This window comes from Ictalurus furcatus, chromosome 14 (genome assembly GCF_023375685.1).
Source record: "Ictalurus furcatus strain D&B chromosome 14, Billie_1.0, whole genome shotgun sequence".
In the NCBI taxonomy this organism is placed as follows: Eukaryota; Metazoa; Chordata; class Actinopteri; order Siluriformes; family Ictaluridae; genus Ictalurus; species Ictalurus furcatus.
Genome location: NC_071268.1, coordinates 11,500,994 through 11,526,136, shown reverse-complemented (window position 1 = coordinate 11,526,136; position 25,143 = coordinate 11,500,994). Strand labels below are relative to the sequence as shown.

The 25,143-nt window shown below is 37.8% G+C and overlaps 1 protein-coding gene and 1 long non-coding RNA gene across 3 annotated transcripts in view; one reads left to right on the top strand and one right to left on the bottom strand.

Moving 5' to 3' along the window:
- Positions 1-25,143, top strand: part of LOC128618716 (dedicator of cytokinesis protein 2) — a 131,755-nt gene that overhangs the window by 43,755 nt on the left and 62,857 nt on the right. For both annotated transcript variants that reach the window (XM_053642516.1, XM_053642515.1), the window contains exon 25: positions 8,955-9,097. In XM_053642516.1, coding sequence (XP_053498491.1) covers positions 8,955-9,097 — 143 coding nt within the window. The remainder of the gene's footprint in view (positions 1-8,954; positions 9,098-25,143) is intronic.
- Positions 1-25,143, bottom strand: part of LOC128618717 (uncharacterized) — an 81,443-nt gene that overhangs the window by 22,020 nt on the left and 34,280 nt on the right. The gene's annotated exons all lie outside the window — the stretch shown is intronic.

Sequence of the window (25,143 nt, the reverse complement as noted above, 5' to 3'; positions counted from 1 at the left end):
TGTTTATTTATTTTCGAGTTACCGCCTCCCTTGCGAGCCACATTGACAGGCATTTTAATTGAAAATTGTCTGGTGTATTAGGCTGAGGCAAGGCTCCATTTTGCGGCGTGTCGTCAGAGATGAGCGAGATGGGAGCGAGACATTTATACCCAGTAATAGCCTGGTCAGCCTATCAGCACCAACCAATACATGCTTAATCCCTAATGTGTCAGATGGAAAAGGTGGAAAGAGGGGGGTGTTGGGAATGAGTGATGTGACAGGCGAGTTTGAATGGATGTGAACTGCAGGCAGAAGGGATTTCCATCACCTGAGAGATTGTTAGTTGTTAGTGTCAATAGCTAGGCTTTTAAACAGGGAGAATGATTATTTTTAAAATCTCTCAAAATGATGACTGTTGTCTCAAGGTTACTTTTAAAAGTTTTACAGTCTGTATTTAATATGGACTGGGCTTGGCATCATGAATTTCTAAACACCACGAATTCATGTTCAATCATTAAACGTGTCAGTTATAAGTATATCCCAATACGACTGTGGGATTATGGATGCATGTACACTGCTGCATGTCATTATCTCACACAGATGCATTTGACAGGTGCTTATTTAATTTCCACTTGAAATGAAATTAGATTCATGAATAAAATATGGGGCAATTAACTTGGATTATTCTACTGTCACATGCTAATCTGACAGACTGAGATCATTAAAGCATTAAACAGCAATTATGAAGTTATGTCACTGAGCTGTGAAAGATTTTTTTATTTTGCATTACCAGAGAGTGGGGGAGTCAGTTGTTTGACGAGGGTGACATTTGAATCCGGTCACACATTTTATTCAACAGATGCAGAAACTGCAGCGAGAGCTGGTGGAATGCAGTATATTTTCATTCAAAAAAAAAAAAAAAATCGGATATTTTTGAAGTATTGTAACCGTTGACACAATACTGCGTGATTCAATACGCACAGAACTGTGACGTCATTCTGATTTATTTCTCAAGTATTTCTTTTCTGTTACATCACTCATATTATCTTGTTAATGTGTTATATATGTGACACTAATGTGAACAGGTCATGGTCTTGAACTGATCCTGCATGATCAACACAACAAAGGCACACTCAATCAGAAGTAAACAAACCAAAGAGCTGCACCTAGCAGCTGAAATGGGTTGCCAGTGTCACTTTGTTTTATGCCACGTTAAGCGAGTTTGGAACAAGGCTGTAGCTGGAAAAAGCCAGTCCTGGGTGGTGTTTTTTTTTGTTGGGCAAGTTATCAGTTCACAGATAGTATGCCAAACTGAGAGGAAATGTAAGTGCAGACAGCATGTCTGCACGTCTATGATGTAACCATTTCAGTTTTAAGATATTTGGCAAAGATTCAGAGATTGGAAGAGCGATGGAGTGGAAAATGGCCGTACCAGACAATGATAAAAAAAAGACGATAAAAATATGTATTGCTGTTACAGTGCGTGCACACCATGGTGAACTTGTTTAGAAGAAGAAAGATGCATCTCTTTCCATTGGCCAAACTTTTTGGCCTAGTTTCAGGTCTTTTGAGATGTAGTTGAGCTGGAAAAATTTTGCTGTGACTTTTACTAAACTCAAAAGTTTTGGCCACACTCCAAAGTTGAAAATGTGAGACTCCAGATATGATGACAGATTTTATTTATTTTTGTTCACAGTTTGTTTGTTTTTTTTTCAATTTAATTCAATGTTATTTGTACAGCAAATAGACATAGGTATTGTTACAAAGCCGGTTTACAGATATCCAGATGTATATTTGTACCCCTAATAGTCAAGCCAGTGGTGACAGTGGCAAAATAAAAAAGCTCCCTGTAATGACATGTGGAAGAACCTGTGAGAGGAACAAGACTCAAAAAGGGATCTTATCTTCTTCAGGGAGAAGTGCCATCTTTATGGTTACAGAAGCAAACCCCCTACACTACAAGATTTGCCAAGAACTAAACATGACACACAGTGATTATGCTCAGTCCTGAACAGTGATTTTGACTGCCATAGAATTTCTCATGACCATGTATGACTTGAGATCAGAGCAAGCATCCAAACTGTGAGTAGATCAGAAGAGTTAAGATTGGTTTTTATACATCTCATGCCACAGGATAACCTTCAAAGATAATCGTTTAAGACAAGCCTAAAATCTGGATATCTTTTGGCATCATCAGTCTCACAATCAGAATTGAAATGTCAGATTCACTAGCTTTGTTCAGACAGCAGAGAAGTTCTGATTTATTTTTTTGACCAAGCTTGATTTGTTTGTTCAGATGTTAGTGCCATTTCCCATTAGTGGCATATAGTGTGTGTGTGTGTGTGTGTGTGTGTGTGTGTGTGTGTGTGTAAAAGTCAAAAGTTTAGTCACACTCATTCTTTATTATGATTTTTTTTCTCCACATTTTCGAATAATAATAATAAAGTCATCAAAACTCTGGAAGAACACAAGCGGAACTAATGGAATTATGTTGTGATAAAAATCCCAAATGATATAGTATTTTAGCATCTTTAATGTTGACGCCCTTTTTGAATTAGATTTTCCAGAAATGTATTCTCATTCTCATTTTCTCAACCGATTTCTTGAGGAATTCCCCTGAGATGCTTTTTAAACAGTATTAAAGGAGTTCACACCTACGCTGGACTCTTATTGGCTGCTTTTCGGAATATTTTGCTCAGAGTTGTCCGTTTAAATAAAATATTTTTTTTTGTAACTAAAATGTTAGTTTTCAAACATTTACTCATACACCTTCAGATCAAAAGGTTTTTAAGATCATGAGAAACATTCGAGTGTTTTAACCGGTAATGTATATCTCCACATTTTTAGCTGTGTGTGTGCTGAGTCATGTGGTGCACATAAAAGCTTGCTACTAACTTGAATCGACATTGGAAAGCGCCAAAAAAAACTACGTTCCCAAAAATCGGAAATCGAAACCGCTTACAGATGGGATAATGGATTTGGACTTTATAACCAGTGGGATTTATGTTTACATTTGCTCATTTGGTTGGCGCTTGTATCCCAAGTGACTTACAATTGAGACGGGGTACATCCGAGCAGTTGACGGTTAAGGTTCTTGCTCAGTGACCCAACTGTGGCAGCTTGGTGGTGCTGAGATTTGAACCCAGAATCTTCCGATCTGTAATGTGATGTAATATTTGCTGCTTGTACCATCATGAAAAAATCTGTGTCGCGTATGAGGAAAGCAAATCATCTGTTGGCATTTTTACCTATACCACCTTTGATGTTTGGGTCTAGATATGGAAACAATGAGTGTTTTCGAGTGATTCAGGAGATGGGAGTGGCAGATAGAAATGAGAAACACTACGATTAAACTGGGATTACATAACCTCAGAAATACATCGCACACACACACACACACACACACACACACACAGAGAGAACACAACAGACAAATAAGGACTAAACCTATCTCTTGCTTACATAATAAAACCGTGAATAGACACACACACACATGCACACACGCTCGCATACTCATACACACCAAGATGACTCTCATCTGACTAATTCGTATGCGCTGAAAGTGGATTAAAGTTTCTATCCACGACCCTAATGTGGCCGTTGTTATGGTTACTCTTGCCAAGGGCTGGACTCAACCATGATCATCCTGCTGGGCTAAAAGCATTAAACACATCCTGGCTTTTTCAGGGTTTTTGTGCTCCAGCTGTCTTTTTGGTCTGTGATTGTGCATTATTACAAGCTTTTGGATGCAAATGAGTGTATGTCATGTTTGTATGTCTTTTTGCATGGTGATTTATGTGCACTATGTATATATTTTTTACACTTTGCTGTAGCCGATATTGACCTTACAGCGCTTTTGTTTTCGTAGAAGGAACTTCTATGCACACATATAGAGATTCCTCCACTTTTCTCTCTCCCACCGTTTCTCTGTAGTGACATGCGGATCTTATTCAGGCTGTCTAAGTAATTGAAATGGCGTTCCATTACCGAGTGGAATACTTTATCGTTAGTTCTCCGAGATGAATCCGAGGATGAAAAATGAGTGAGCAATTTCTTCAGAGAAGGTAACGGGCTGAATTATGATTGCCACAGCCACACATGGCCTCTCTCATCTGCCCAGAGACACGATGCCCGTCTTTCTGTATGTCTGGCCAAGGTCACAGGTACCCGAGTTGCAGTCTCTGCAGATTAGTTAGCACTTTTGGTATTGACAAAGTCGTGCTCTACCAAGAGCTCGGAAATAAACACCTCAACATCTCAGAAATACCGCAGCACTGCTTTGCACAGCGGATACTTGTTGGGACTGAGTTATGGATATGCTCACACACACACACAAATAAAAACACACTTGGTTTCGCTTAGGGCAGTCAGAATGCAGGTCATGATGCTGTGTGGTGTGTGTGGCCTTGAGAAAGTGCTTGGTGGCTAATTCTTACTGGCATGTTTTTTGCTGTGATGGGAGAAAAGTGCTGCCCTTGATATATGGACCCATTGGTGAACCTTGCAGTCATCTTAAATAAGGTGTCAGGCATTATCTCTCTCTTTTTTCCTCTCTCAGTCTTTTGACATTCTCATGAACCTTGCTTTCACTTAAAATAAGGATGTCAGCTCTTCTCTCTCTCTCTCTCTCTCTCTCTCTCTCTCTGTCTCTCTCTCTCTCTCTTTCTCTCTCAGTGGTGTCATATAAGGGTGTCAGCCATATTGTGACCCAACCACCCCACCCCTCCTCTTGACTCCCCTTTCCACTTGTCTATCTCACTGCATCCACATAAACCTTGAAGCTGTTATTGTGTATTTTTGCAGCTCTGAAAGACAATTCACACTAGACACAGTATTTCCGAAGAGTTACTCTTCAGTCCACGCCAGCTGTGTTACAGTTGCATAAAAACACAAGCCTGAGAATTGAGTTGTGCTTGCTTTACATTTTCCTCTACTCTCAACCCTGCACTGAAATTTTAATCTACATGCAACCTGTGGATGCAAAGCAAACTGTTATTACAGTAGTGATACTCTAACCAGAAAACAGGTACACGTACTTTTTATTTCTTGTCCCGCAGTCTCATGTCACATTTTTATTAAGCCGTATTGTAATGTTGTAAACTCCAGCTGTCTCCGTTCCTCCATGTTTTATTGATATTGTTGCACATTTGGGCTTTTGTTTTCTTGAAATAAATGAAGCATGTGCACTCGCACTAGCAGTTCAGAAGGAACAAGTGCATGTGGAATACACCACTATACAACACTTGCATGTGAATTCAGGTTTACAGAGTGAAATAGGATCACTGTGACACATTTTTACCCCACTTCCAAATTATGCTCATGAAGCTTCACCTCCCAGAATTCATAGTAGACAACGTAGTGCATCCTCATTCGCTTGGAAGCTTTCTAACGCTAACTCACTGCATAGTTAATACCCCAGCATTTATTACATCAGTCACAAGACATTCACTTGTGTCATTAACAGGGTTATCTTATGAGAATTGTTACTTGCACCATTCTTACACTTCACTCAATCTATAAAGGAGTTTTATTAAAAACGGTCGCTTAATCCAGCAAGCGGACTAAACGATTCAATGCTGTCAACTGATTCTTTAAATAAAAAAGTGACCACTGGTGGAAAACCAGTTTTCCAGTTGATAACATTAGTGACTGTATTAAGAAATGTAGTTAAATAGGTATTCAACTTCATTAGGTTTTTATACATCCATCCATCCATCCTTTTTCTGTACCACTTATCCTACACAGGTTTGCGTGGAGCCTGGGGTCTATCCCAGGGAACTCGGTGCACATGGCAGAGGACACCCTGAACGGGATGCCAACCCATCGCAGGCCACACTCGCACTCACGTTCACACACTACAGAGAATTTGGGAATGCCAATCAACCTACTACACATGTCTTTGGCCAGGGGGTTGAGACCAGAGTACTCGGAGGAAGCCCCCGAAGCACGGGGAGAACATGCAAACTCCGCACACACAGGGGGGAGGCGGGATAGAGAAGGCAGAAGGCCTGGAGGCAGAAAACAGCAAAAGTATCTGCCAGTGTTTGGGAGTTTAGCATTTAGCACTGGATACCATCTTGTTTGCCTTTCTGAGCTCTAAAGATGAGATTATCTATAACAATACAGACAGGATGGATATGAATACAACCAAGGTTTTATCCAGATCCTGGTCTCCATATATTTCCCACGTTATTTATAATAGTAATAGTAGAACAATAAAATTGAGCTATTGCACAAAAAAAAAAAAAAAAAGGCTGTTAGCAGATTTCTCTTGCTCTCTGTGTCTGTCTATCGCTGTCTCTGCCTCTCTTTGCATCCATCTACATGAGTTTCACTTTTTTATTAGTTTAGGGGCCTTTAAGGTTCCATTAAATTTCTCGCAGACATTTCCTAGCACACACTGCCAGGTCAGCAGAGGCTGAAGTCTTGTTGAATGCCAGATGCTATAGGTATAACCATCACCTCCAGTCCTGGCGTTTTCTTGGCTAATAGAAACACTGACTCACTGCTGACAGCAAAAAGTAATCAAATTGCCATGTATAGGGAGTGAACAGCTGCTGGTGCAGTGAACAGATGTGGTACCAAGGCTCCATACCAGATGCGGACAGCCTCACTAGGAGATGTGGACACAGGTTTCTGCTGTCTCCCCTTGATCTCTACCTTTGTGCCCTTGAGCAAAGTAATTAACCCTATGTGGCCCTGGAGATGGTGTAAAATGGAACTTGCATTCAGGCTTATTTTACTTAAACCACAGTGGTCTTGAAAAACAGCTGTGATGTCTCACTGGCCAGCCGTGGATGATAAAGGTCACAGGGAACAAGAAAGGAATTATGGTGGAGTAACATGCTGCATCGTAATTTTGGTGTCTTGCTTCAAATTGTTGTTGTGTGTCTCACTTCTCGTTCATTGATTTGCTCGGTGGGACTTTAATCCAGAAGCACTGCACTATGACAGCTATTACACCTCAGCTCAGTGGTGCTTAAATGGTTTATTAACTGAAATACCTCCAAATGAAATAATAAATGCAGGTTCAGATGAGTACTTCCTACTAACCCTTTGGTAAAATCCTTTGAATAAAGCCTTTAATATTTGTTGCTTTGTGCACTCTGGTTTTGATATGAAAATGAAATTAACAGTAACGTTTGAAATCATGAGTGCCATTGTCAGGTGCCATTTGCTTAATTGTATTTTATATGAGGTATGTATTTCACTCTCACTATTGCACTCTCATGTTTTATTGCCCGCAGTGCTGGGTGAACAGTGCTGCCATTTTATCTGTATACAACTGTCAGGATGCTGTTCCAGTGCATAAAACACGTGATTTATAATCGGCCACAAACAGATCAGGAAAACACTAGTGTGTAATTAAGCATCTTTTATAAAGATGAAAACTACCGATGTCCTTGTACAAAGCAATCTGGGTTTCGTGGAGCATGGAAGAAAATCAACAAACGGCTTTAAGCTAAAGCTGTGTCTCAGACTGCATACCACAGCCTGCGTACTAATCTAGACGATTTGTACCTGAGACGTTCTTTAAGCAAGGAATAAACCATGAAGGATGAATTGTTATTGGAAAATAATCTAATTTGCTGTGAGTTTCTACCAAGATGTTGATTATTTTCCTACATATAACAGCATCCAAAGTATTTTATTCCTCTTAAACCACATCAGTTTATACGTTTGCAGTTTTATTTATTTATTTATTTATTTATTAATGAAGGACATGTCTAATTTTGTGGAGGTCTGTGAAACAGCTTCCTGTCATCACTTACATTATAGCAGCTATAAACAGTCTTTTCTTTACTAGCCTCTCACTTTTTTCTCCCTCTCTCTCTCTCTCTCGATGTTAACAAGACAAAAACACAGCTTGTCATGTTACCAAGAATCCGGAAAGCACAAAGTCCTCTGTCCTGACAGCGTAATGTACAGCTTATTAGCAGTTTTGAGACCCAGACAAACTCTCTACTTCCACCAGTCAGTCGGATTGGTTCTGTCCTTCAGCTACAATTCGCCTTCACTTTCTGTCCTCTGGTGCATGAAGGGACAAGTTCGTTTCCATTACGCCACACATCATTTATTTGGTAATTATAGTCGATTATCCAGGTTTTTTTTGGACTGTACTATATTTGTTCATATTTCTCTGTATGAACCCACTAGACAGCTCTACAGTATATCCTCAAACAACATCTAGAACAGAACTGTGTGATTCAAGGCTGAGTAATTTCATATTTATGAATAGTTTTGTAATATCTGTATTTGAACTATCTAATCTATAGTTAGAGTATACAGCACGTATCATTTTCCTTTTTTTTTTGTTGTTGTTGTTCCTGGTGCTCTACTTCTGCTTGGAACTTTCTAGACCTTCTGCACTCACCATTACTGCATCCCAGTTTCTTATTAAGTTATGATGAGGGATTTTACTCTGTGATACTACACATTATTTAGTCACTACCTTGAAACTAATGGGATGTGTATTTTGTCTGGACTTGTGTGGAAGGCTTATGGTTAACAATATGCATCAATATTGATTCTGTATTCATAACCCATACACTGTGAATTCTGATAAGCTCTCGTTATTCACTGGCTGAGGATGGATATTTCCAGAGAGAGGTTGTGTATCCATCTCTGTCTGAGCACAAGGCAGACACATACACTACCTAAGGATGCATACATCTGTCTCACCTCCACAGCCCTCTTGCCAGGCACAGTCAGCACATTAAAAACTCGTTTAGCTTCTGGCTCGTTAGATGCTCATTACTAACAATGCACCCTCACGTTTCTGCTGAGAGGGTGAGGGTCACTCCATCACTCACACACACAGACACACACATACAAGGAAAGACATGGAAATGCAGGATCACTGTAATGGTACTTTGTCGGTATATTAGTATGTGGACAGTTTCAGCATGCACACACCTGTCTGTGTTTATAGTTGGTCTTTCATTTCAAATGTTCCACCATGATGTCATTTCCAGATTGTCGTGACATCCTGTTACCCATGATGCTAAAGGAGCTGGGTGGAGCATTTTATGATGTGGTGGAGGGGCCACAGGATGAGAGGCGGAACAGCGTTGAGCTTCTCAACAACATCCTGGAGGTGCTCAGCCGCAAGGACGTGGTAAGAGCCAATCTCAAGCTTCTCTGACGATGCACTAACCAATCATACGCTGTGCCTTCATGACACGCTTTACCTTACTGATAGACCAATCAAGCACAAACCACCAGACCACAGATACAGTATAACCAGTGTCTGTATTTCCAATTTCCAGGTTAATCTTACTGACTTATTCACATGTTTTAGGTTTATGGCTGATCAAAATGAATAGTCGCAAAAAGGTTATGCTTACTGGATAAAAAAAAAACAAAACTAATTGATCATTTTTCACTGTGACAATTTTAGGTCAGCTCATAATGGCAGTTACCAATGAACCAACTTCCCTTTAAAAATTATGCTCAGAACAGCTTGAACAATTTTTATTCTAAATTATTAAAAGATAAGAATTATTAAAATGTTTTTTATTAACAATTTACATTAAAGTTCACACATTTACTACATTATTTAGTAGTAATAACCAATAGACACTTTATATGAATAATTAACTTTAGAAACTCTAAAAACTTACTATATAGGACTAGCATGAACCCGCCTATTAATTGATTCTCAACATCAATCAACAGCGTATCAATAGAGTCCAGTATAACTCAATTTGATTTTCTAATAGGATTAAATACAAGATGATATTAAATGATTTATTGAACATAATGAGCTATAAACTTGACTTTCCAAGTAAAGGACAGCAGAAGGAACAAGTTGATAGTTTATAGCTGATCTACTAAACTTTAACAACCATAACCTTAACCATCCAGATAAAGTGAAAATAAAGTTAATAGTCTTTAAATTGTATATAGATTTCTACTAATAAGTAACAACCACAAACTGTTAACATATTGCATTGTATTAGGTGGTACATTCATATTTAGCATTAAGTAAGGAATAATTGACTACCGGCCATTGACTTATTAGAAAATAATGCACACCTCTAGGTGATAATGCACCCGGTACACCTCAGGTGTGCATTATTTTCTAATAATTCAACCGACTGGAGTCGATTATTCCGCTTATATTACAGTTACCACGCCTCAAGACATTGTTCAGATGTTTTATTCCAAGACATTTGTCAGGTTTTTGTCCTTAAAATGCTCTTGTGTGTGGAACTAATTTATTACGCATCCCATCTCAAGCCTCCGTTGATGATTCCAAGATTTTAGAGAGAGTAACCGAGGTTTGAGAGAGAGAGTTCAAATGTTGTTTTTTTTGTTTCATGCTGATAATATAAAAATAGAACAAATAAATACATGAATATCGATAAGCCTACTTGTTCACAGGGTTTTTTATTTTTTATCACTGTAGAAATTACAACGAGTAAACAAATAAATATTGATACTTGTTCAAAAATGAGGCTTTTCTGCCTCATTACTGCAATCACTTGTGCTCTCTCTTTTTTCTTACTTTCTTTCCTTCTCTCTCTCTCTCTCTCTCTCTCTCTCTCTCTCGCTCTCTCTCCAATAACTACTTATCAATGGCTCAAGCCTCCGCTTCGCATCGTGGCCGCATTACCACCTCGGGTGCACGTTAATTTTCTAATAATTCAGGTTCCCGTCATCACTGATTCTTTACATACTGTATTTCTGTCATTTAGTTAGTTGTTAAATGTGTGTGCTGTGGTGGACAGTAGGCTAACTTCTCCAGTAGTTCAGTTGACTTGGCGAAGTGATATGGAACTATAATGCGGTCAAGACCTGACTGGAACTACTTTAGTTGTGCTTGTACTAAAAAATAATTGCACACCTCAGAACGTCTGTCAGCCAATCAGAATCGAGAATTCAACAGCGCTGTGGTAAAATAAGCCATAAGTAATGTTAATAAAATAATAAACCCTTACATTAATTAAGTAAATGAAAATGCTGAAAATAACTATTCAGCTTCATTTTTTCCTACAAATTAAGCATTATGAATATTCATTTGTGGATTTACATTATAGTGGTCATATTCACATTCGTGGACTTTTGTTTTGTAAGTTTGTTTATGTTGGAAATCTCAGTAAAATAGCGACCACTACAGAATTTCATCTAGATTTTTCTGTAGAACTTTCTGTATAAATTTTTTTAAATGTCTTTTTGTAATTATAGGGGTTACAATATATACACACACACACACACACACACCATTTCCCCTTTGGAGCATTAAAATGTCTGTAAATCTGAAACAGAAGTACCAGGAGGTTAAGCAAGCATGGGAAGGGGATTTGTGTTTCCATGAAAAAATTATGACTTCCATTAATATTATTTATATAGCAAATCATTCAGGTGAACACAATGTATACTGGACGTTTACTTATTTATTTTTATGATTATATTGCTTTATGTCCTGGGTCAAGGGCACATCCATTACTTAGTGCCGAATACATCGTGGGGGATTACGATGGGATTATTGATTTGAAACTGAGGGCCTTGGTAATTTTTTAATGCTGATGTGAATATATCTATTCAGGCACTCTCTCTTGCTCTCTCTCTCTCTCACACACACACACACACACACACACACACAGACACACAAATTGGGTGGGCTGGTGGGGAGCTCATACTTCAAAGTCAATGGATAATACTTCAACTTGAATTACTTTGATGGCTTGGATGGATTGAAGCTTGAACTCTGAGTAGGAACTCAAATTAAACAGTGAGAAAAGAGATAAATGGGTCAAAGTGAGTGATTACAGGGAGAATTTGGAGAGCAGAGAGATGGTGCAGTTTGTTCCGGCCACGTGCTGAGGAAAATGAACATGCAGTGAGCTAGAAAAGTTGAACAAGAGACAGTGAGAGAAAGTGAGGCCCTGTTTACACTACTGCGCTTTCGTTATAAAACGGCGTTTTAAAATGAAAACGATCCTCGTCCACGCTGGCATTTCCGCTGTGTTTCAGAAATGATGTCCGTCCACACTACACGACCGACTATGCATGTCACATGACCATTCATGCACACTGGGCATGCGCGTACAAGTGTAAACAGGAAGTTGGTTGCTAGTCACCGGCAGGCACAACAAACCGGCGGTCCATGTAGGGCTTACGCCGCTTGAAATGAGATGTGTTGCCAATTTCTCTTATCATAGCTCGCCTCTCGTGCATGTAGGCAGCTGCAGTATTATAAAATACAGAATTTAACTGCACAATTTCTGCTAAGAATGACAACAAAGCTTGCGGTTCAGTCTCCGTGTTGTTGTGTATATGATCAAGGTAGTGTAATGGTCATATGGTAGGGGCTTGACGAATCAGGGAAGGATACGCAATGATCCAGAAGACCCAATCAGGGGGCGAAAGTGGACGAAGCCACGCCTTCGTTTTCAAAAGTTTTCGTTTTGGTCTGTTTACACTGAAACGCGAGAGCAGAGTTTTCAAACTAAAACAGGGTCTTCGGCATTTCCAAAAGTCTCAGTTAAAACTAGTAGTGTAGTGTAGATGACGGGCTTAACCGTGGCAACAGTTATGCATTTTAAAACAAAAAAAAAAAAAACGTGCTAGTGTAAACAGGGCCTCTGAGTGTAGCATGTGCTGTCCTACTGTAACCACATTTCCACCTGGTAAAGGTTCTGCTACTCTTAGGAGAGCTCTAAAGAACCCAAGAACAGAGATAGCATGAAATGATGCTGTCTGAGTGCTTGTAGTTTTATCACCACTTAAATCATATTCGCCTATCACACAGATTGCAGGTTAGAATGAAACCTGCAGAGACAGAGACAGAGCAAAGATAAGAGACGAATAAGGAGATAAAGTGACAGGCAAGGAGATTAGCACAGAGAAGACCTAAACGGAGGGAAAGCAAAGGGAGGAGAAGAGACAGAGAGCTGGCAGATATACAGACAGAAGCGATAATAGTCTTTTCAAATGTATACTCACTTTGCTCTTTTAATTGTCTTCTATATTTTTAATTATATTTTAAATTATTAGTCATACCACCAACCGTGTAATTGATATGCTTCTGCTTTGTGAATACATTAAAATTGTTTTCATGCAGATTGTATCTCAGTCGTGTTCTGATAAGATTTGAACCCCATGAAAATTAAAATCAAGTAAAATTAAAGCTGTTCTTCAACCATTTGGAATGCATGTATGGTTTTGGCCTCTTTTGAAATGGGACACGGTGAAGTTTTGTTCCCAGAAGTCAGAATCACTGTAAGTGCTACTGGTATTGAGTAATAGAGGTTTGAGCACACTGAAGCAGAAGAGTGTTATATATATTATATATATATATATATATATATATATATATATATATATATATATAATATATATATATTTTTTTTTTGCATACAGAGGCTTGCAGATGCCTACAGCTGGGAGCTATTAGTTGAGAAACACAACTGGACCACAGCATGAAGCCTTTCCTAGTCCAAGTTCAAATTTGATAACAATACCAAATAAAATTTAGATTTTACACGTTTTTCTAAGGTCTAAAAGTCTTTCCTTTTTTCTACCTTTTGGAGACTCCCAAGGGCCCTTGGTAACCATGTTCACATAACTAGGATAAAAAGGCTGCTACTCTTGATTTTTCTTATAATTAGCATATCACATATCCAGCAATCTACAAAATGTATATTTATATGTATTTTCATATGTATATTCATAATTGAAACCTTTATGCACTTTTATGCGCTCTTGTGCAATTGGTTACAGAGCTTTACAGAGGGACTTTTAAGTTGAAGTGTTGAAACACACATGTGAAGCAAGGTATTATTCTTTTCAGCAATTCACTGGCTACACGATGGTCCAGTCAGCTTCACAGCTGCCATTATACAGCTCGTGCTTTTCACATAGGATAGGGGGAATGAGCTTGCTGAAGCACAGATTCTCTTTGGATTTTGAAGCCCATAGACAGGACATGGAAGCTCTCATTGGTTTGAATGAGGTGTCATTCGATAGGTCACAGCCCCGGGGGCCGTTTTAAGCTCTGGCGTGTAGGTGTGTTCACTCACGCGCTGTGGAGATATGGAGAACAACAAGGTCTTCTGAGATAAGTTGGAATGATGCAGCAGCAGTTATTGTGGATTTAATGATGTAAAATGTTTAGGACTAAATATTTTTAAAAATTAGATTGTTTGGTCCTTTGGCAGTGTAACAAGACTGTTTTGTCGGGATGTTATGTTTCAGTGGACCGCTATCTGGCTTCATAGGTGAGTTGGCTCCGGTTGGTGTTCCTTTGTTTGTATGCTTGTGGTATGACAAAGACATTGATTGTAGCTGCTGTTGTGATTCTATCTTGACAGTTTACATCAGTCGAATTACAAGATTCTTAGCTTTCCAACGGTATATTGAATGAGTACATACGTAATATGTAGAGCTGTGTAAATGACAAAGTTCTCCTAATAACGTTGCCAAAACATTACAGGCCCGCCTGTGGGCCACTGGAACACCAAGAGCTACAAGCATTTTATCAAAAGTGATCAGCATATATAAGTAGATAACCCACTTCCTAGTAACCCACTTATTTCTCGTTACCAATTTTTCCGTGCAAAAACTCAAAAAGCTTTTTGCTACTCTTTACAAGAAGTGTCCTGGGATTGTTTTATGATCACAGAGAGTCAGGACCTCGGTTTAATGTCTGTGCTGTTTTTACAGTATAGTGTCCCCGTCACTATACTGGGGCATTAAGCCCCACACAGACCACAGGGTGAGCGCCCCCTGCTGGCCTCACTAATACCACTTCCAGCAGCAAGCTTAGTTTTTCCCAGAAGGTCTCCCATCCAGGTACTGGCCAGACTCAACCCTGCTTAGCTTCAGTGTGAAACCAGGCATTAAAATGTTTCTTCCCTTTATTGCACTTATATCTATGTGTTTATGTGCGTAGACCACCTTGGGATATAATGATGTTACTCAACGCACATGAAACGACCAACTAAATTAAGTTTTTCATTTTGTTTTTTTAGACCATTTGCCAATCTTTAGGAAGATTAGAGAGAAAGAAAGGAAGAAACCAGATGATAGAAAGTTGTAGTGGTAGTGAAATAAAGATGAGTGAGTGTGGAGGGAGCGTAAACAAAAGGTTGCAAGGGTCAGATACAGACAGTGAGTAATGGGGCAACGGAGGAAGATGACCAGAAGAGGAAGGAAAAGTGACACAAGGTCACACATTCTCTCTCTTTTCCCTTGGTACCTCGCTCCTCTGCCTTGCTCTCTTCTATAACTGGATTCTGTGAGCTTTTCAAATTTCTAATAAAAACAAGCATCAAGAGCGAGGTCTGAAAAGGTCATGCTTTCTCTCTCGCTCTCTCTCTATCTCTTTCTTTGTACGTGCAACTTAGCAGTTGACTGACGCTAGCACGATTCTACACAAGCCTAAAGGAACATGAAGAAATCGATAGAAATAAATAAGTAACATAAATATAAGCCAAAATAAGTGTACTGAAAAAAGCTTAGATAGATAGATAGAGCTCAATGTTCAGATTTTATGTGTTATATTAATCTCAAACAATTTGTATTGACCTTAATCCTGTTGCATCTGGAAGGCATTTAGCTCTATGGTACTTTAGATGGCTGATAAAAAAATAATCATTTAACAACACAAAAAGCAAATTTAAGACCTTTTATTACCAAGCCAGTTATGACATACAATTATGCAGATGCTTTTAGACAAAGCAGCTTACAGCTGAGATACAAACCAAGCAAGCAAATGAATAGATAAACATTAATCATTTTGCTCAAGGGTCGCTCATTGGATTCCTGGCAGTGCTAGGATTTGAATTCAAAATCTTCTGGTCACTAGGTCAGAATCTCTACTTCTGAGCTTCCACTCATCATCACAGTTGGACGTCAGACTCTGGTAGATTTTAGAGCACAAGTGTGTCAAAGTTCCATACAAATGATTAACATTTAACTGTAGAATAATTACAGCTAAACAAATAAGAAATCACAGTAGTCAATAAAAAAGGCACTGAATTGATTGTGTGTACAGTAAATTTCTGCAGCCAGTTCAAACTAACAATTTACTGTAGTTTTGTACATACTTAAACTGTTACTACATGTAAATTTATAGACTACAAAAAAATGTAAACAGTTGCACAAATACTGTCAATCCACTCTCACATTATTACTTATAATTTATGACTATTCTAATTGTGTGCAATGCATGCTTCAAAATCTGTCAAAAAAAAAAAAATGGGTCCAGTTTCCTCCCACCTCCTAAAAACATGCTAAAGTAGGTGGATTGGTTATGCTAATTTGCTCCTATGTGATTGAGTGTGCAACTGTGTGTGCATGGTGTCCTGCGATGGACTGGCATTCTATCCAGGGTATATTTTGGATAGAGGGTGGTTCTGGACCTACTGCCACCCACACCAGGATAATGGAGTTGAATGAATGAATGAAAGGACATGGATTAAAAAGAAAAAAATGGAAAGTGTAAGGTCAACGTGGTTTAATTTCATTCGTCCATAGAATTCAACTTTATAATTTTTATTGAGTCATGTCAAATTTCAAGTATAAGACAATGTGAAGTGAAATGAAATACATGAATGTAACCTTGGAGGACAAGTTTGGATAAAGTATGTAAGTTATGTAGCTTTATAATTAGCTTTCTCGTTTGTCACGTATAGGTCAAATTTAAAGGACTGGCTATAGATAAAGAACAAACATTTTGGATTTAGTTCATTTGTCTAGAGTGCTGTGAAAAAATATTTGCTGATTTTTTTCTTCTGTTGTTGTGTATATGTCATACTAAATTGATTCAGAAATGAAAACAAAATCTAAGATAAAACCAAGGCAACCTGAGTAAACACAAAATACAGTTTTTAAATGATAATGTCATTTATTGAAGCAAAAAAAGTTATCCAATACCAACTGGGCCTGTGTGAAAATGTGTTTGCCCCCGTAGGTACTAATCCCCCAAATCTATGAAACTGCATTCATAATGGGGTTCAGCTGGACTAGATACAACCGGGCCTGATTACTGCAAACCCTGCTCAAGCAAATCAACACTTAAATAGAACTTTTTCAACAGCATGAAGTTGGTGAAAAGGTCTTACTCAGTAACATATTATGCCAAAGTTGAAAGAAATTCCAGAAATGATGAGGAAGAAGGTGATTGAAATACATCAATCTGGGAATTGTTACAAAGCTATTTCAAAGGCTCTGGGACTCCAAAGAACCACAGTGAGAGCCGTTATCTCCAAATGAAAAAACTCAGTAGTGAATTCCAAAATTCCTCCAAGTGCACAGCAACTACTCATCCAGCACGTCACAAAAGAGCCAAGGACAACATGAAAGGAACTACAGGCCTCTCTTGTGTCAATAAAAGTCACTGTTCATGACTCCACTATCAGAAAGACACTGGACAAAAATGGCATCCATGGAACAGTGGCAAGGTGAAAACCACTGCTAACCCAGAAGAACATTCAGGCTCATCTGAATTTTGCCAAAACATACCTAGATTATCCTCAAACATTTTGGGAGAATGTTCTGTGGATTGATGAGTCGAAAGTGGAATTGTTTGGAAGACAGGAGTCCCGTTACATCTGGCGTAAACCAAACACTGAATTCCACAAAAAGAACATCATACCTACAGTCGAGCATGGTGGTGGAAGTGTGAGGGTGTGAGTAGAAACTCAAGCACAGCTGGATTATACAGCAAGACATTGATCCAAACATAGGAGTAAGTCCTAGTCCTAGAAGTAAGTGAAAGACTGATCTCCAGTTATCGGAAGCCTTTGGTTGCAGTTATTGCTGCTAAAGGTGGCACAAACAAATCTTAAGTTTAAGGGGGCAATTAGTTTTTCACATTGGTGATAGGTGTTGGAGAACTTTTTTTGCTTCAATAAAAAATTAAATAAATAAAAACTGTATTGCATGTTTACTCAGGCTGCCTTTCTTTTATGTTGTATTCGTTTGAAGATCTAAAACTATTTACTATGAGATATACACAAAAACGGAAGAAATCTCATTCACACGTTTACTTTTTCACAGCACTGTATGTTGAACTGTGGTTGATTCAACAAACATGACTTGTCTAACAAATAAATATAAAATGTAAAACACTAAAAGACAAGAACACTAGACAATACTGATGGCATGATACCATTTTTCTTTTTCCTCACACCCATACAGTTACTGAAACTTTAAGTTCCAAAAATTTTTTTTCCCCAAATCCAATTCCAGTCTTTGCCATTGTTACATGATCCAATATCAGACATGTTTTGTTTGATATCTGATCCACCAATTCTTGCTGGTATCAGGCCGATACCAATACTGGGTTTTGGATAGGTGCCATCTTGCTGTGTATCATAATAAATGATGTTTCTTGTTTGTGTTAAACTGTGTTACTTATTGGCTACAGATTATGAGAAACAGACTTTAGACTCTTTTAGACTTTAGATAGATTTTAGTTCAACTGCTGCAACTAGCTACTGGTGGTCATATGGGTAGTGTTGGGTCCGAGTCCACCATTGTCGAGTTTGAGTCGAAACCAAGTCCTTAACCAACCGAGTCCCGAGTCCAAAAGGGGCTGAGTTGGACTCAAGTCCGAGTCCTTAATGGCCAGTACGAGTCCAGAAAGTAATTAAATTGACAAAAGATTTGAAATTGAAATTGTAAACTCAACACTGAGCTGTTAAATAAATATTTTACCCTTCACAAACCAAAGGCAATATAAATGTAAAAAAACACTGGCGTGACACAACGTATAGGTAAAATAAAGAAACGGGGCTCAAGGGGTGGCATTAAAAACAGATTGCGCGGACAAAAAGCCCGTCACACTCCTGCCAAATTCCTATGATTACTCTCTTTAATGCCCAATCCCTAAATAACAAACTTGATGAACTAACTATTAGGGTTAAGACAGAAGATTTGGTTGACGGAGATTAACTGCAATATTGATCTGGATGGTTACAGCCTTATTAGAGCAGATTGGGACTATACAGCAGCGGGAAAATCAACTGGTGGTGGACTCTGTCTATATTTGAACAATAACTGGGCAGCACAATATAAAATATTGGACAAGAGTTGCACCCGCGATTATGAGATCATCTCGGTTGCAATAAGACCCTTCTATTTACCCTGAGAGTTTGGGCAGATTACGGTGATTCTTGTCTATGTGCCAGGAACAAAAGCTACTGAAGCGGCTGATAAAATTACAAAATGTGTCAATGATGTTTTGTAGAGATCTGTAGACCAGCTGGCGTTTATTCTTGGGGACTTTAATATCTGTCATATACTGTACCAATGAGTTACAAAATAAGAGTCATACAGCTGGTCTGTTTAAGTACGCTGATGATATGGTTCTGATTATATTGTTCGCTGATGATATGGTTCTGATGATATGGTTCGCTGATGATATGGTTATGATATGGTTCTGATGATATGGTTCGGTGATAATATGGTTATGATATGGTTCTGATGATATGGTTCGCTGATGATATGGTTATGATTTGGTTCTGATGATATGGTTCGGTGATATGGTTCGGTGATAATATGGTTCTGATGATATGGTTCGCGGATGATATGGTTCTGATGATCTGGTTCTGATTATATGGTTCTGATGAGCTGGTTCTGATTATATGGTTTTCTGATGATCTGGTTCTGATGATATGGTTCGCTGATGATCTGGTTCTGATGATATGGTTCGCTGATGATATGGTTCTGATGATATTGTTCGCTGATGATATGGTTCTGATGATATGGTTCTGATGATATTGTTCGCTCATGATATGGTTCTGACGATATTGTTCTGATTATATTGTTTGCTGGTGATATAGTTCTGATGATATGGTTCTGATTATATTGTTCTGATTATATTGTTCGCTGATGATATGGTTCTGATGATATGGTTGATGATGATATGGTTCTGATGATATGGTTCTGATGATATTGTTCGCTGATGATATGGTTCTGATGATATTGTTCGCTGATGATATGGTTCTGATGAGATGGTTTTGATGATATGGTTCTGATGATATGGTTGATGATGATATGGTTCACTGATGATCTGGTTCTGATGATATGGTTCTGATGATACGGAGCAAATTTGTTCGAAAAATCAAGTAAACAGTGAGCAAACATATTTAAAAAATGTGGTTGTTCTTGAAGACTGGTGTAAACTGAATGCCTTGCACATAAATGTTAGGAAAACAGAAGAGCTGATTTTCAATGTTAATTCTGGTGAACAACATGTGTTAAATGAGCAGGTTGTTGAGATTGTGGAAAGTTTTAAATATCTGGGAACGTATTTGGATACAAGGTTTAGTTTTTGTGAGAATGTAGACTATATTTTAAGGAAAGCAGGTCAAAGGTTATTTCTTATGCGTAAACTTAAGTGTTTTGATGTTAGTCAATTAGTTTTGGAAATGGTAGACAAAAGTCATGTTGAGAGTGTAATATTAAACATTAAAATAGTCAGGTGTGGTAACTTAGGAGTGAGGAATAAAAATAAGTTGCAGAGGATAGTGAGAACAGCAGGAAAAAATAACAGGACGCCAACACACACAGCTTGATAAACTGTATTTTCTGGCAATGCACAGAAGAGCAACAAGGAGTGTATCTGACTCCACACACCCACTTAACTCAGAATCTGTAATGCTTCCATCTGGAAGTCCAAGTCCAGGATCGAGTACCCCAACTCTACATATGGGCCATTAAGTTATTTAACCTCTGATATAACTGTATCCTACTCTTACTACACACTTTTAAACATACATTATAAGTAATCATACTGTGGATTAGCCAGCTGACTATAACACATCTTGTACTTTGGTCAGGTCAGATGTTTGAATGCTACCCATTCCTGGGAAACGTGGCTAGTTTTAAATGTTGGAGATCTGAATAGCAGTTGAAGGTCTGAGCTCATAAGACTCAATGCCGTAACACGGATCCCTTCAGCTCCGGTAACAATGCAGAGAATTGCAATTTAATCATGGAATTAAAATGTTTGAACACATTCTGGATGTTGCTGGAGGTAAGAGAGAAGAAAGAAGATGAAATGAATATTTTAGAAGCTGAGAGGACGCAGGTGTTTCTCTTTTCCCCCCAAGCGTGCAAACAAGCATGCCGTCACTAACAGAGGTTCATTTTTCCACCTCTCATGGCAAGGAGCTTTTGCAGTGTGAGTGTATCTGATTAAGTTGTCACACTAAAGAGAGAGAGATAGATAGAGAGAGAGAGAGAGAGAGAGAGAGAGAGACACAAACAAGGCTTTGGGAAGGATGAAGGGAATAGAGGTCTTTTTTATGGAATTTTGCCTGCAGGTGTGCTCATATGATATTTGAGTTTCAAATAGAGGGATTGAGTGATTGTTGATGCAAAGTGAAACACAATATGAATATGAAAATTGAAATTTTCTCTCTGCACTTCAATCCCTCACTTTATCCTCTTGTGCATCACATGAGACTGCCTACAGATGCTGGGCTTCAAAATCTCTTTGCCCTGGTGCTGGAGAGTGCGGTGCTGCTTTCGTGACTTGTTTTACACTTTTCTAAAAAGTGTATATTTTGTGAATTATTATCATTATATTATTATCACATACAAAACGCCCTAATTTTCTGATCTAAATCCTGATCCTTAGCTGGAAATGAAAGATACACTGAATTATTTCATCTAATAGTATCTACTTTATTACCATATACACTATATACTGTAATGTGTGTGTGTGTGTGTGTGTGTGTGTATATATATATATATATATATATATATATATTACATTCATATTGGCTTGAAGGGAAGAAAACCTGAATTAACTCGGTCGTGTGTATATTGGACAGCAGATGTTACCTGCCGTGCACACTTAATCATTGTAATTTCTGAACACTGCATCTTTTGACCAATCACACTGCAGAGGAGCTCATATCATACCCTGTGCTTCTGTGCCAAATAAATCACATACTCACCTTCTGGAGTGGGTGACATACTTTCTACTGGCAGTGTGTGTGTGTGTGTGTGCGTGTGCGCATATCTACCTCCCACAGTCCCTTAATGACTTCTTGTCTGTTGTCTGTCTACTTATCTTAAAGAAGCAGACAGATGATGTCTAACTATTGTCACCTCTGTCTCATCCTCTCACAAAGAGAGAGTGAGTATAAATGTCAAAGAGAATGAAGAACTAAGAGAAATCTTGACCCAAGAACAGATTTTTTTAAAAAAAAAATGAAAAATAGAAGGAGGATGAGGCAGGAAACATAAGGCAGAGGGAGAGAAGACACAGAAGTACGTAAAGGCATCATGCTCCATGGGTAACACTTGACATTAAAGAAACGATTATTCGTTTTTAAAATCAATAATAAATATGGTAACTATATTAACTCTACAATGTTAAAAATTCCTAGGGGGAAATGTACAGTGTCTACTGAATTACTGTACATTGGGTATGTATCAATTCTTTATTTCAGACTTCTCTTTATCATTTTTGGTCCCAGAAATGAACTCCGCCCCAAGTTGGAACAGAACTGCGTACCTCTGCCCCTTTTCCTTGTAAGGCAATATGATATGCATGCATAGTTTTAACATGGGGTGTACTCAGTTGAAAGTTTTGGAAAGGTTTTAGTTGCAATAGCAATTTGCCAGTAGGTGGCACTAAAAAAATGCAAACTGTTCCTTTAAACAGTTACCCCTCCCTCCTGAACCAAAAAAATTCCAGGGGTTGGAGTCTGACCTGATCCAAATTATCCTACCTTGATGGAATCAAACCAAAAGGTCCAGGGGGGGAAGATAATTCAGTGTGTTTCAACAGGATAAGTGTGTTTTCCCCCTTGTTGTACAGTCTTGTGGGTTAGGATTAGGATTAGGGTTAGGTTTATAGGAGGAGTTGGATCAGGTCCAGCTCCACCCCCTGGACTTTTGGTTCAGCAGTGATGACTGTCTTCTTTTTTAAGGGTTGCATATCAATAATTTTTGTTATGCTTTTAAAGTAATTGATAACTCATAACAATTATTAAACTCATTTAACAAATTAATAGAATAGTATTTAGCAATGACTCAGTGAATGCACTTTTAACCAATAGTTTCATTTCTCATTAGGTAGTCTATATGCTTTTTAATTATCTGCTACTTAATGGTTATAATATCTAATGAACTGATAATCTCGTAAAACATCCCAGGAGGCTAATTGTGCATTAGTGCTGTTAATTGAGCTAATGGTCTCTTAACTAAACTAATGATATATAAATGCATTTAAATGTATAGTATAAAAATTATAACTACATTACACAATGTATAGACACCTGATTGAACATAATAAGACAATTTAATGTGTGCAACTGATGGAAAATGGCCAATCAGACCGAAGGTCTGTGTTTTTCACTGCAGGATTGCAAAATGGAAACAAAAATATAGCTGTGAATCATTAGCTGAATTAACAGATCATTAGCTTAATTAATAGTACTTATGCACAAATAATGGTAATGGTTCATTAACATTGTGGTAGCACTTTATTTTATTATTTGGTAACTACCTACTACTTAATACGTATTTGTGTAGTAATTATGGTTCTGATAATGTCTGATAATGTCTGATATGTACTTCCATTCCTTATATATTGCAAATTCAAGTACATAGAAGCTTATGTGTTAACTGCGAGGTTGGTGCAACTGTGGAATAATTTAAGGCTGAATATGAAATGAATACAAGTAATCATTTCTGTAAATACATAGTAACTGATATGACAAAACCTTTATGTGAATATTACACATGCTGTTATTACTTTTAGGAAATAATTATGTATAAAAAAATGTCCTTTACAACTTTGAAAATTTGGTGGTTTAACAAAAATGTGTGTGTGTGTCTATCTATCTATCTATCTATCTATCTATCTATCTATACATACATACATACAGTACATCCATAATTCTTATATAAGGGATGGTATAGGTCATTTTCTCAATCCTCATTTTTTTAGGTTTGTAACTAATTACCTTTTTGTATAAATGTAACAAATAATAAATAACACATCAATAAGAATCTCTTTATTTCTCAAACCATGGGATTAGAATAGAAACTTTGTGCTAACGGCTGGTTTTATCAAGCTGAGAATGACTAATCTACAGTATTTTCTCATTAATTGTTAGGACACAGGCTGGCTAAAGGCAGTCCAATGCAGTCATTATTGACATCATGTCTCTCTGAGCTGTGGGAGTTAGTAGTGTGTGAACATGCATCAATCATGCAATTGAATAAAACAGTGTGTGACGAGAGGAGGCTCTGTAAGTCTTCATATTCAGCTAAAAGAAAAGCTCGACTGTACATCATGCCTGTTATAATTATTTATAATTAGACACTGTATATATTTTAGTCACTGTTTTTCTGCTAAACTATTTAAAGGCAGTTTTGAATGTTTAAGGCTTTAAAGCTTTAGGGTGTCTGTCATTTGGTCGGGTTGGATGTATAATACTGTATATTTGTAAACTGATTTCCTTTAAGTGCATTTGCTTGTGGAACATATGACTTTTAGAGAAAAAAGGCTAAAGTTACCAAGTATAGATAGATGAACACTGAAGCTGCAGTCATAATTGATGTCATCTCTTCTGCTAATTATAAATAACAGTTACTAAAATGTTGATATGTAGCCAGTTCTCTCTGCAGATATAAGCTAGAATGCAGTTCAGCTAGTAAAGCAACCCAGTTGGGTATTGGGTAGAAACTCACTGTGGTGCCTAAACCTAATTTACCAGTGTATTAGAAATGATAAGGTTAAAATATTTGATGGTCTCAGATGTTAAAGCCGTTTTAACTATAGGTTAAAGTTATAATAAATCACATGTTAGCTTGGCCACTATATCAGTGTCTTTTGATTTTGTTATTATAAGTTTCTTTCTCTTTTCAAAAGTATTTTATGATGGATTTAAAAGGTAAAGTCACAGATGTTCAGATTAGTTTTTTCATTTATTTACACACAGAAATGGACTCTAAATACGATTGAGCTGGATTTTATATTTCTTCCCCATTATCCCAGTAGAATTTCCCATCATTTACTTTTACTTCCACCATCTTTTACTTCGCTTTGCTTGTGCCCTACATAAGGTACTGTACAAAACAGTGAAGCTGTACAGCCTACCTACTACTCTGTGTGCACAGTGTACAGTGTACATCTGAGATTCAATACTGTGTTATAATTATATTTGTATAAATTTCAGTAGTATT